At 36.4% G+C, this 14,770-nt stretch overlaps 1 protein-coding gene across 2 annotated transcripts in view; it reads right to left on the reverse strand.

Annotated features, from left to right (window-relative positions):
* Positions 1-14,770, reverse strand: part of WDR70 (WD repeat domain 70) — a 237,968-nt gene that overhangs the window by 157,002 nt on the left and 66,196 nt on the right. For both annotated transcript variants that reach the window (XM_074328991.1, XM_019737298.2), the window contains one exon: positions 8,113-8,266. In XM_074328991.1, the coding sequence (XP_074185092.1) occupies positions 8,113-8,266 (154 nt within the window). The remainder of the gene's footprint in view (positions 1-8,112; positions 8,267-14,770) is intronic.

The following is a 14,770-nucleotide window of genomic DNA, read 5'->3' on the forward strand; positions in this document are numbered from 1 at the left end:
ATTGGGAGGTCGGTAGGGTTGCATTCCTTTCTGGAGGCTCAGGGGAAGAATCCGATTCCAAGCTCGCTTAGGTTGTGGCAGAACCCACGTTCCCCATGGGTGTAGGACTGAGACGCCTTCCTTGTTATCTTTCTGTTGAGGGCTGCTCTCAGCACCGAGAAGCCTCCCTCGCCACATGGATTCCTCCATCTTCAAAGCCAGCACATGAGACTCTTTCTCATGTTGAATCTGAATTAGACAAAAGACATGCCCCCAAATTTCTGCAAAACAACCCCTTCTTTATCTGTAGCTCCTGTTGAAATAGATAAGGATTAATATCCTACTTAGAAGCTGGTTTGGTTGAGAAGACCTATGAGGCTGAGTTTCTTGGAAGAGTCTTCGGTGTAACTACATACTCTGACTTTATCTTTCTAAGGTTTTAGCTAAAGATTATACAGCCACACCCTTGGTTTTTCCTCTGTACCACAATTTCAGAAGTAATTTCTTCATTTCAACATTCTTTGCCATCTGTATAGGCTCAAAATTAACTAAGTCATCTAGTCCTGGTTCCCTTTTATCAAGACTCTTTCAATTTATCTTTCTTCGCTCATATTTTATTATCGGCAGCAAAACACTTTGCTTGGATATCTCCTTAGGTATTTTCCCAACTTCATCACTCTAGTTCTGCTTCCATCGTCAAAGCCAGCAACAGAGAATTTCCTTCCAGTCAAATCCCTCCCACACTTCGAATCTCTTTTGCCAGGAAGAGCCCAGTCTCTTTTAAGGGCTCACCTGACCAGGTCGGATCCACTGAGGATAAGCATCCTTTTCTAAGGCCAAGTCATATAATGTAACCTAATCACAGAGGTAGCTCATCACTCTCACGGTTCCCATCCACAGTCATGGGGTAGAAATCTGTCTACAACAAGAACCACTGTTCTGAAACTCCTTTCTAGGTACCGTAGCATTGAACAAATGAGCAAATATAAGGATGCTGTTGCAAGCCCCGTTTCTCACTGTTGGAGAAGCCAAATACAAACAGGAATAGCTAAAGCTCGGAGGTTGAATTAGAGTTTGATACATCAGTGTGCACTAACTCATGACTTTTTACATGTTTTTTTTTTTCTTAATTGGTTGGTTTATCTCCCCACCCAGCTCTGTCTTCTGAAATCATCTAGAAGCAATGACATCTCAGCAGCAATACACATATCTAATGCCCAGATCTTGATTTATAAATAGAATTCCCTATTAAAGGCAGCCATGGAAGAACCGGAGAAAAGGGCAACATCATGGCAGGACAAGTACAAGATGAGTCTGGAACCTTTTGTTGTCCCAGAGTATAAGAAAGTACCCCCAAAATGATGGGGATACATTAAAAGGACAGAAACTAGTGTGAGGCAGTTTCTATTAGATAAAAAACTCTGGAAGTATTCAGGTAGTGGAAAGAAACACAATGTACTTCAAATCACTGCACTTCTTAGAGTTAATGTTTACAGTTAAAACCATCAGTTAAAATTGCTTAAAAAACAAACAAAAATATACCTAGATTCACAGTTTAAAATATTTTACTGCTTAGGAAACAATATTTACCATTAAAAAGTTATGACTAATATTTCATCTCAAAATACAGGGCAATATTTTTTTTCTTTTATTTTTTTTTAATTTATTTATTTTTTTTAAATTTATTGGGGTGACAATTGTTAGTAAAATTACATAGATTTCAGGTGTACAATTCTGTATTACATCATCTATAAACCTCATTGTGTGTTCACCACGCAGAGTCAGTTCTCCTTCCATCACCATATATTTGATCTCCCTTACCCTCATCTCCCACCCCCCACCCCCCTTACCCTCTGGTAACCACTAAACTATTGTCTGTGTCTATGAATTTCTGTTTCTCATTTGTTTGTCTTGTTCTTTTGTTGTTTTTGGATCTTGAGAGTGTAATGCTGAGCGAAATAAGTCAGACAGAAAAAGCAGAGAACCATGTGATTTCACTGATATGTGGTATATAAACCAAAAACAAGGGCAATATTTTAGAGCTGTTGGATATCAGAATAACTAATTACATGTACTATTCAAATATTAATAAAGCATTTGAAAATATTTTTTCCTGAAATTCCTTCTAAAGATTCTAATTTCCATAATTGAAGTATATTCATGGAGAAGTCACCCACTAAAAGGTCCAGGCATTCTGATCCTGTCCTCTCCCACTTCAGTCACGTCCAGAGTCAAGTACCACTTAACATACGTTCTGAGAACTGCATTGCTAGGAGATTTCGTCGTGGTGCTACCACCAGGGTGAACATACAAACCTAGATGGTACAGCCTACTACACACCTGGGCGGTATGGTGTAGCCTATTGCTGTACTGAATGAACACTGTAGGCAATTGTAACACATGGTAAGTATCTGTGTTATCTAAACATAGAAACAGGACAGTAAAAATATGGTATAAAAGATAATAAATGGTTCACCTGTATAGGGCACTTACCATGAATGGAGCTTACAGGACTGGAAGTTGCTCTGGGTGTCAGTGAGTGAGTGGTGAGTGAATGTGAAGGCCAAGGGCATGATTGCACACAACTGCAGGCTTTATAAACACTGCACACTTAGGCTACACTAAATTTATAAAACGAGATTAAATCAAGCACAAGAGAAAATGATGCAATCAAGAGTCGCGGTAAACACGAGATGTCTGAGGCTGCTGCCAGCATAACACGGCATACTGTTTTAACAGTAAACTGTTTTTTAATAAGTAGAAAGCCTACACTCTAAAATAATGATAAAAAGTATAGCACAGTAAATACATGAACCAGGAATGGTCATTTATTATCATTACCAAGTACTATGTACTGTGCATAACTGTGTGTGCTACGCTTTCACATGACTGGCAGCACAGCAGATGTGTTTCACCAGCATCACCATAAACATGCGAGTCATGTGTTGCACAGTGACACAATGGCTCCGATGTCACTAAGCAGTAGAAATTTTTCAGCTCCTTATAATCTTATGGGACTATTATATATGCAGTCCTTGACCAAAATGCTATGCGGTGCCCAACTGTAATTAAGAAATAAATGGCACAGATTGTTTTGAAGTTGAAAAGAGCTGAAGACAATCCAAGGGAAATGTACTTAATATCAACTGTAGGTAAACTGACAAAAGTTTAACAAATGAGACTGTAGAAGTATTATCATAGTCATTCACTTACTAATACTCTATCAAGACACTTTAGAATTTAAATATTGATTTGTCATAAAGTTTTATACATATTTGTTCTGGAGTTCTGAGGGACAGAAATTACAGTTACACATTTATGGGCTCTCATCCAAAGAGCCCCATTTGAATCCCAAGCAAAGTATGTGCGTAAGAATTCAAAGTAATAGAGAAAAACACTCTGACTGGAAGTAACATACCAAAATTCTGATTTAGAATAAGTGAGTTTTAGAAGACAATATAACTATAGTTTTAAAAGTATGTTTTTGGATGGCTTAACGGTTGATTCTGTTTATCCTTGTCCTACTTTCCCAATCACCTAAACCTGAACAAGTAAAGTCCCATTTCCAAGATAAAATAAGTTTTATTGTACCTTATTTCATTTTATTTAAAATTATTTATTTAAAATTATTTTAAAATATCAAATACATGGTGATGGAAGAACTGACTCTGGGTGGTGAACACACAATGGGATTTATAGATGATGTATTACAGAATTGTACTCCTGAAATCTATGTAATTTTACTAACAATTGTCACCCCAATAAATTTTTAAAAAATTATTTTGAAATAATAGTTTAAAGAAGCAGGAAAACCTGATTTTTTTCAAAAGATATTTTATGGAGAACACAGACCACAAAACAGAACGAGCAGTGTCCCACCCCAAGGCCTCTCATTCCCACCCCAACAGCAGCCCCTGAGGAACCAGCATACAATCCCAAGATTCTGAGGAATACGCAAAATATGGCTCCAAGCAATAACTGAAGTAAAGGTTCTGGTGTGATCAGAAAAAGATTTTCAGATGCATAAGGAAAAAATACATATAGAAATTGAAATGTTAATAGTGATTATATTTGGGTAGTAGAATTGTGAGTAATGTTTCCTTCTTTTTTTATTTTCTAAATTTTCTATAGTCGACAGGAATTATTGTTAGAAACCTAATAAACTTTATTTTTAAAGGGTATAAGTGTAATTACCCTCCCTGTAATGTATTGTGTTGCCGTACGTAACAGAAAAAAATTTCTGTACCACTATAAGTGCACTTAAAAAATACATATATCTACATATACACACAAAAAAAATGATATAAAGATTAGAGATACAAATTTAACAAGATAACAATTTGACAATATAATTAGAAAGGCCTGTTTATATTTGAAGTACTTAATATTTTATCATAATAGATCAGATATATTTAATTGTTTCCTTTAATAGCCTATTCGTTGAATTGCCAGTAAAGCCACAGTTACTAATTATTCTTGGAATCAAAAAAGAGGTTAAAAAGTTAAGAAAAAAAGTGTTCCACGAAATCTACTACTTTCAAATAATAATTCTTGCATTTCCAAAACACATCACTCAAGCTAAACACTATAATTAAGATACCAGTAACATTTCCTAGACAAGTAAATGATCAATTAATTATATTTGCCTCTGGGAAATGGAGAGAATAAATATTAACCATGGTTTTGAAATCAAAATGGAGATAATATTAGGCAGGTGAGGGGGCAGTTATAATATAGTTACAATACATAATTTTTTTACGTATTAGTAATTAATAGTGTTTTAATTTCCTGTATTTCTACCTAGACTTGGTTATCTATCCTTTTCCTACTTTCCTAATCATCTTACTACATGTACTATTATATATGTTTAAGTCTGAGATTGCAGAAATAGCCTGACACAGAACCACTCAGATTCCTTTCTTTTCTAAATTTTCTTGGCTGAAACCTAAATCAACAAAGTATTAGTGTTTTTATAATGTAAGTAGCCTTGAGTGACTGAAATCATTACAGACCTTGGAGGCTGGCAAAAATTGATCTTACTCACATTTTTTAAGAAAAATTGTCTCTGGTATGCACAAACTAAAAAAAAAGAATAAATTAAATAGGAGTTTTTTAAGCCTTCATTTCCACAAACCAGTTGTTTAAAATAAAGTTTGGATTCCCAGAAACTTCAAATAAAATGGATGAAAACAGAACTATTTGAGTTTAAGATAGAGAGAGTGATCTGGAGACCCATCTGCTTTATTTCCTTACCACAATCACCCTCAAAACAATGTCTGGTAGAATCCCGAGGGATAATTTTAAGGAGAGGGGAATGAGAAACTCTGGTAGAATACCTGGGGGGAAAAAAACACTATTCAAGCCATCATTATAATATAATTGTATATAATTTTATCTGTAAATTATATTTGAATTCTGTTGGAATAATCTAACATACTGGACACGCAATGAACAATTAATAAATAAACAAAAGGCATCAGATTGCAATCCTCATTAGAATTGAGAGTCACTTCAATGGAGTACAACAGAGGGCAATCTGAAACATACTTTATTCCAATAGGTCAACCTATAGCACCTAAAATAGATTGCAGTCAATTCTCATTATTCACAGTAGTTATGGTGTATAAAGCCCTGCAAACATTGAATTATCGAATACAGGATTCGATTTCTGAAAGCTTCTAGTTATATTTTCATCAACCAATCAATAAAGGTAACCCCGTATAACACGGCACTTCAATAACATGGTTCGAGAATTGGGGAAAACCCTCGTACAACACGGCATCCTAGAACACAGTTTCACTCTAACACAATTTGAGAATTAAAGAAATCCCCAAACAACACGGAGCACAATACCGTGTTTTTCCGAAAATAAGACCTAACCTGAAAATAAGCCCTAGCATGATTTTTCAGGATGACATGACCTGAACATAAGCCTCAATGCGTCTTTTGGAGCAAACATTAATATAAGACCTAGTCTTATTTTCGGGGAAACACGGTAAGAGATTTTAAGAGCAAAAAATATCTCATTCGAAATTAGGGAAATCCCCGAACAACACAAAACGTAATAAAAGCTTAGTAGTGATGACGAAGAAAACATTATTTAATACATATTAATATGCTATGCTTGTGATGAAAATTGCTTTAATAAAGATATTTCTCTTAATTATAACAATACAATAGTATGTTTTTTTAATTTTTGAAACCTAACCCCCTTTTTTGTACAAGTTCTTTGTTTCGTATAACACGGATTCACATAACAAGGCATTTTTTAGGAACCTAACAACCATGTTATATACAGGGTTACCTGTATATAGCCTCGTTTTATGTATGTTTGTGTTTAAGGACACCTTGTTTTATATATATATATAATATATTCATTATATATATTGTACATTATATCATTATATATATATGTATATTCATTAACATTGAACTCAAAGCCAACAGAGCACTATAACTCATTCCTGAATGAAGCTTGTCTAACATGCATTTTCTCTGTAAAGCACATCACAGACTTCTTGCACTTACGAACACTAGACAGGACTGCAGTACTTCAGCACTGCATGTAGGGGCCATTTTAAACAGCAAAATCACCAACAAAAAGCACAAAAATAAGAAAAAACATAGTATTAAACAGACCACAAAAAGGACACTTGACTACAGTATGAGAGCTGAAACAAAAGGCAGACAGAGCATCACTTAGTTCCAATTCTTTTTTGTTGCTGAGTGCAAGTGCATGTCTGCAAGTGACCATGAAAGCAATCCTGAGTATTCGCTTTGGGGTTACAAAATAATTTTAGGAAGTAGGTGAGTTTGCAAATACAGAAACCATGAATAATAAGAATAAACTATATTTTCTTAGACAATCAAATCTCATACAAGATTTTTATATAGACACAAACCATGAGGATTAGTGTGTCGAGAAGGTACTAGACAGGCGGGGAAGAAAGAGTAAAAATCAGAATTAAAATGAAGGCTCAAAATTCTGCATCGACCATATCCATTGACACTTTAATAGATCTGTGGTAGACTGCATTATTGTTACGAATCCATCAAGCTTTCCTGTATCCAAAACCTTTGACATGTGATACTTTAGATCTTCTCAATAAAGACTGGAAATACTTCTCCACTGTACTGATGTTACCCATGATCATGTGATTTGTTTTGGCCAATGGAATGTTCATGGACATGATATGAGCAAAGGCTTTAAATGTGATTCCAGAGTTGGGGTTTCCTTCTTGTCTATCCTCACCATGAGAAAAACATGCCTTCACAGAGTTGACTGGTGCAAGGAGGAACAGACACATACAGAACAGACCTAGACTCTTTCTGCAGCTTGGAGCCAAGCCTAGCCAACAGCAGCCAACCCACAGATACGTTAGCAATTATAAATAAGCCATTAAGTTATAGCATTATTGTGGCTATAGTTAATTGATATTTAATATACTTATACATTAATTTTAAAATATCATTATCCCACTAAAAATCTTTATATAAAAAAGGTTGACAAGACCCTCTTTCCTTCCTGTCCTAAAGCCTGGTACACAGTAGTTTTGTGGTAGATACGTTTCCAAAGATGGCTGCATCCATATCTCCCATCCCACATGATATTTAAATGTGATCTTGCCAATCACCCATCAGTTGGTAGTCTATCTCCCCTCTCCCTAAATTTGAGCTGTCCCTATGATGTTATGTAAGACTTGAAGCCAGACCTTAAGAAATCTAGAGTTTCCATGTTCATCCTTCATGAAACCCAGACATCAAGCAAGGAGTCAGACCCCACTAAGTCTACCACATTATGAAAAATCCCAAACTCGACATGTGGAGTGGGTGGAGGGGAAAGGGAGAAGGGTGGAGGGGAGAGGAGGAAGAGAAAAAGAGATGCCATGGGGTAGAGCACCAATTGTAAACCACCTGAGTGAGGCCATTTTGGAACTGATAACCATCCAAGGGACCCAGCTGACATGATATGGAGCAGAAGAACTTTTTGGTCAATCCACAGAATTGTGAGAAATAACAAATTGTTTAAAACAAGACACTAATTTTTGGGGTGAATTAGGGCAACTCCAACAAGTTGTTAACAAATGTGTGCTGAATTAATTAAATTCACTAAAATACTTGTTTAATGCTTACCTTGGTGTTGGCCATGTCTACAATATACTGGTCTCCTTTTATACATTCCATTACTTCAAAACCATCTCTGTCAATCACTTTGGCTTGAGAACTTCCAGATACAACAAGAATCATATCTCCTGTGTTACTATACTGTAATGACTTGATCTGATGGCTATGCAAAAGAAAAAGAAAATAATCTGGTAAGACCCTGGGCATAATGTTTATACTTTAACCACATTAAACGCTGTCAGAGAAAAAGTCACACGACTGCACAAATAATTCTACAAAATAAGGAACATCAACCTCAAATGGGCCTTCAACACCAGTGGTGGTTCTGTTGGTTCTCTTCTCCCACTCTCCATGTCAATCCATTAAAATCTCTACTCCAAATCTTCAATCCAACCAACTCTCCCTCCTCCAGCTGTTGATTCTTACAGCTCTTTCCCAAAAGAAACAAATAAGAACTGCCTCAACTTCCTCCCATTAATGTTATAAACTTATCTTCATCTGAACTCTCTTCTTCTCTTTGATTACAATATTGGAAATGAACCACTTCCTGCACAAAGCAATTCTACTACCTACATTCTTGATCCCATCCTTTCCAGTCTCCTCGGGAACTTCTAATGAGTATCTTCTCTCTCTTCCCCTTGACAGGTTCACTGTTTTAACAAGTTTTCATCTCCTGTATTATCTCTTCAGCACCATAGTATCCTTTCCACCCTCCCCACTCCACTAAAACTAATCTTGCCATTGTGGCTGTAGTGAATGTTGTGGTGTGCCACCCAGATTTTACCCCTCCAGGGTCAAAGTACTCATTATCCCAGATCCCAGGATCTGGCTTACTGATGGCTAACAACTAAATCCCCAAGAATTTCCCTAAGTTGCAGAGAACTCCCTCACCCAAGTTTATGTTACCATTCCAAAGCAGCTCACATTCAATGACTGGTTGACAAGCAGTAAGGTGGCCCAGCCCTCTGCTTCAATATGGGATGTCTTGGAAGGGTTATTCTAGCTTCAGCAAGCCCTGCAGGATCAGGTGAGGCTGCTCTTGCAATTACATGGCAAGTCAATTCTCCATCTTCCTAATGCTCCTTCCCTTGCACCTTCTCTCACGGGGGTTGATCCCAGAAACATTGCTCAACAAACCTCCTGTATGCAAATTCTGAAGTTTTAAAGTATGTTTTTGAGGAACCTGACCTGAGAAAGTTGGTATCAAAAGTGGTCCTATGAAGTTGACTCCCAAATGAGATTTTGGAGCAGTATCAATCCCTGACTAGCCAGCAATGAAGAACCATCACTGATGGTATGCCGTCTCTGATATGTACAGCAGTGCAATGGCAATTTCTAAAAGGTTATCAGAGAAAGGGAAGGCACTGGCTGGTGCAGTATTTCAGGCATTTAATTACTACTACAAGAAAAATAGTAATTAAAAGAACTATGGAATTGGATAGCTATTGCTAGGGGCACTCAATACAACGAAGACAATGAAAGGCTCAGAATGATTAATCACCAATTAAAGACAACATTGAGAAGACAGAGGTTATTGTTCTCTGCCAGGTCAGTGGTATGCAGTCACTGACCTGGGAAAGCGTGTCTTTCTAATTCTGCTAGAGAGGAGGACCAAAAGCAGTTGACTTTCCCATACAACCCATGCAACCAACAGCAGCATACACGCACATGCTTGAACCAGGGCTATATTAATTTTCCTTTGTCAAACATAGTCCCAAGGAACCTGGACCATCTGGACAATCCAAAAAAATTCATTCTGGTCCTTAATCTTCATATCATTATGCTAATTGAATCAGATGAGCAAAAAGTAACAAGTACATTGATAAGAAACATGGTCTCAGGGAAATGAGTGATAAACCCTAGAAAAGATCAAGAAATCGAGACCAAGGATATGTTGGGAAGATGCATGTAGATCGACAAATGAAAATGGACACCAAGTATGAAGGTCTTTGTATCACATGTTAACCACAGAAAACATCAACTTCAAAACAGGTAATGAACAACCAAGTTGCTAATGCAATAGTCTTATAAATAAAATAGCAGTGGTGCAAAGGATGAAAGTTATGTATGGGACCAAGAACAACTCTCCAAAGTTGACCTAACTGTTGCTGATAATGAAGGTCCATCAGAGGCCTATGGTGAACCACCCTTCCAAAATTAACACTAACAAATATTAATTTTTAAAAATTAATAAAACAAAAACAACAAATGAACAAACAAAAAACAACTTATAGATATAGACAACAAAATGGTGGTTCCCAGAAGGGAAGGGGGGTGGGGGAGGATGAAGAGGGTAAAGAGGGTCAAATACAAGGTGATGGAAGGAGATTCTTTCAGTGATAAGCACACATTAAACAAGTGTATTATAAAGTTGTACACCTGAAATTCATATTAACTAATGTTACCCCAATAAATTTAATTTTTTTAATTATATAAAGGGAGGGGGATGGTTCTCAAATGTCCCTAAGAATGAAACTGTGTAACTCACCTCATCCTGTTTGTTATATCTCCACAGGACTTATCACCATCTGTTATTATATGTGTTTTGTTTGTAGTTGGTCTTCCCTCACTAGATGGAAAGCTCTATGAGGACAGGGCTATAGTTATATAGTATCCTATGCTCAAAACCTGAAACAATAACTGGCACACAGGAGGTGCTCTATAAATATTTGCCAAGTGGATATAAATTTTAGAAAAATTCCACCTATATCTGTCTATGATGTGTATAAACATTAAAAAGGAGGTTACAATACAATACGCACAGAATGGTACTCATTTTATAAAATAAAGTATTTACATATGGGAGTATGAAAAGCTAGAAGGACAAATACCACAATGTTAATAGTAGTCACCTCCATGTGGTAGGAATGTGTATAATTTGAAAAATATACATACATAATTGTTAGGGCAAAATGAAATACATATTATTTTAACCAGAAAGAGTAAATTATAAAATTCTCCCAGAGCCTGAAAAATTATTAGGGTTGTAAAATGAAAAAAAATCTACCCCAAAGAGGAGGAAAGCTATCACAACAACTGCAATATGAGTCTGTCAGCAGCATCCTACCTACTGGAAGACCAGTACTGTCCAAGAGAACTTTCTGTGATGATGGAACCGTTTTATATCTGTGCTATCCACCACAAGAGCCACTAGCCACATTATCACAACTATCAAGCATTTGAAATATGGCTACTGCAACTAAGGAACTTAATGTTCATTTCATTTCATTTAAATTTAAATAGCCACAGGTGCCAGTGGCTAGTGCACTGAACAGTTCAGCCATTAACAATACGAAATAAACAACATAAAACAGTCTCCACTTTGGAGCAACAGAAGATTCTTACTGTCTCATAAAATAGATGAAAAGTGAAATACTAAGTAAAATGTTCTTTAAAAACAAAACAAAAGAAAAACCTAATGAAATCTTTACAGGCCATTTGGACAATAAAACTACCAGTACTAAAAAACTCATTGTGCAGTCCCTAAATGTCACTTTCAGACATAAATTTAGAAATGACTATTGAAATAAACACCTCAGGTAAAAAATTTTTTACTCACCATGCTAAAAAACTGTCTATGACATTCTTCAGAGATATGGTAAAGTATCAGACCAGAGCCATTTTAAAGGTATGCTACCACAGGTGCCATCCTCTTAAAAAAAAATCCCCAAATAAATACCAACGGAAAGAACTTATACACCTTAAATAGATATTAATACGCAAATCCATAAAGAATTCTTGTGGAAAACTAACTTAATAATTGAAGTCCCAAATATAAAATTTCTCTTTCAAAAATAAAAATGAACATCTTTTGGGCGGCCGGTAGGCTCAGTTGGTTAGAGTGCAGTGCTCCTGACACCAAGGTCGTCGGTTCAATTCCCACATGGGCCAGTGAGCTGAGCCCTCTACAACTAGATTGAAAACAGCAACTTGACTTGGAGCTGAGCTGTGCCCTCCACAACTAGATTGAAAACAATGACTTGACCTGGAGCTGATGGGTCCTGGAAAAACACACTGTTCCCCAATGTTCCCCAATAAAAATTTAAAAAAAAAAATGAACTTTTCTTTTTTTAAAGCTGTCTTCATAGCTTCCTTTATGAATGTAACTTTGTTAGCAAAAAATCAATTGAATTCCTTGATTTATCCTAACAGGCCAATCTCAAAATAAAATAAAATAAACTTCAGTGATAAGACAATTTTTAACAAAATTTTAGGCTATTTAGTCCAATTTACTTTCTGAGTCCATAATTCAAGGCTGAGACATAAATGGGTGTTTCAGAAAAAAAAAAAAAGAAAAAACTATTAACTCATAATTTTGTCTTCTAGAAACAGTATACAAAAAACTAAATTTTATGTGTGTCTGGCTAGGTCTCAATAGAAGTATTCTTCCTGGTTGGTTAGCAAATACAAATCAGACACTTATATTTGAAACTGCTTTTCTGCACAGCCACCAGTAATGAAAAACTGCTGCTCAAAATTTATACTGACCATTCCTCCTAAAACGCTAAAATTCTACCTGATAGTTTTTGACATATTTATTCTTCAAAAGCCATTCTTAATGTACTAATTCACAGTACTGATGCTAATGGCTAGATAATTCAAACAAAGATCCGAGTGGGCTCTGGGGTTAGAACGTGTGACGGTGTGAGGAATTTCACCATATGCCCAAGATCAAAGCATTAAGGTAGATGAGCAACTGAAGCTCCCAAACCAGATCTACAATAATTAGACAGTTCAGACTGCTAAGTCTTATATATTAATAGTAAGAATAGAATGAACCGCTTAGTTCACAGGGCATCTTTGTTTACAGTCCCCTCATTTTGGGGACATCTTAATTTTCTTCCATAACCATGAAATATCAAGTACTGTAAGCAATCACTTTGGTTTGTTTCAGGTGAATCATTTTTATTTCTAAAAGGAAGGAAAATCTAAAAAACAGTGAGTAAGACTACATAGTAAAAACAGTCAGTGGCTCCACTGATCTGGCTATTTGCTCTACCAAACTGCTCTAGTTATATTTGGAGGGACATGCAAAATCTCAGCGATCCCACACTACTACTCACCTTGCATTTTTGCTTTATAGGAAAACATAATGTTTTCCCTCTGCCTCATTGTTCTTCACCTGCTCTCTTTGCCAACATTAAAATGAAACCTCAGCACCAAGCTCACCATTCCTGTGCCACTTCACTCTTAATTCTGCTAGCCACAGAGTTAAAAGGACAGGATTAAGAGTTATTAGACACAGAAGTAAGGAGAATTAAAGGGCTTGTTCAAGGGGTATAACATCTGCTCCTCAAATTCCTGCCTAAACAACTAAGATTCCCATCAAAGAGAAGCGGGGGAAAGCCAATCCTAACAGTAAACTGGAGTCGTGAGGAAGCGAATGTTCTCTTGGGGAGGAACTCTGACACCCGAGGAAGGCTTACTGACATTGCACAATTCTTTCTGCGAAGTTATTCATGGGGCAAGGGAGACGATATGAGTGTAAGTGGAAGGGAGTGGAAAGGTGAAGACTGAGGATCCTTTTAAGTAGTTTTTGCTCCGCTAGCAAAACAAGCTGAGACATGCAAGACAGATAAACACAGCTGTTTGGGGCTGTCACTTGGGGCTCAGGAGCCAAGGTGTCCTGATGTAGTGAAAAGTGTACCAGAATGTGAGCGAGAGGGCCAGGGATCCAGTCCTCGCTCTGCTGCTAACTAGCTGTGTGGTGATGAGCCAGTCTTTCGGCTTCACTAGCCGCCGTCTCCCCGCTTTTTGGAAAACGAGTAGATGGGACTAGATGGCAGCACTTTGCAGACGTGCTCCTGAGACCGAGTTCATGCACTAACTGTATAACGAACGGTGCTGAGTCCTGGTTTCCTCCACCGAAAAACCAGGAGAAATGATACAGGACCGGGTGAGGATTAGAAAGAGTACACATGAAGGCATCCAGCACAGTATGTGAAATAAGTAGCTGCTATGATTCTTACTTCTTTATTTCCAAGGTCTTCTTGAGATTATTTGAGGGGTATAAAATCTTGGTAGCTAACTGTAATGAATACATCTGAATCGAATACATTGAACATTTAAATTCATTACAAGTTAGTATAAGTTTAGCATGTGTTTTTAATTATTACTTACCAAAATACTCAAGAGAAATATTCTTATATTTTTTTCTGATTTTCCATACCCACTCAAAAAACTCAAGCACTATGTCAAATATAACCCCTTCATTCTTGGAAATGAAAGGCAATAACAGAGAAAATATAATTTCAGATTTGCATGCCATCTTCCTATAGTATTTGATGAAACTGTCTGTTCCTTCTAGGTATGCAACATATATTATCTAGTGCTGAAAACAGAACAAAAAACGCAATAGACATGGGGCAGAACCATCTAACGTTTCTAATGAGAATATCAGAAAAACACTAATTTATTCCATGCGAAAATAAATGTTCAGCTACTTCAACATTTGAGCTTTTAAATTTATAAATACAGATTTCCAATTCACAATTAATTAGGAATACGTATATCACCTAATAGCTTAAACATACTAATGGTTAGAAAGCTTGTACTAACTTGATAAAATCATACGTCTTTCAAACAAAACTAGAGAAAATTTATATCCAAGACTAAATATAAATTTACTAAAGCCAATCAATAACCCTTCCTTTCCATTAAAATGTAT

This window comes from Rhinolophus sinicus, linkage group LG03 (assembly GCF_036562045.2).
Source record: "Rhinolophus sinicus isolate RSC01 linkage group LG03, ASM3656204v1, whole genome shotgun sequence".
NCBI lineage: Eukaryota > Metazoa > Chordata > Mammalia > Chiroptera > Rhinolophidae > Rhinolophus > Rhinolophus sinicus.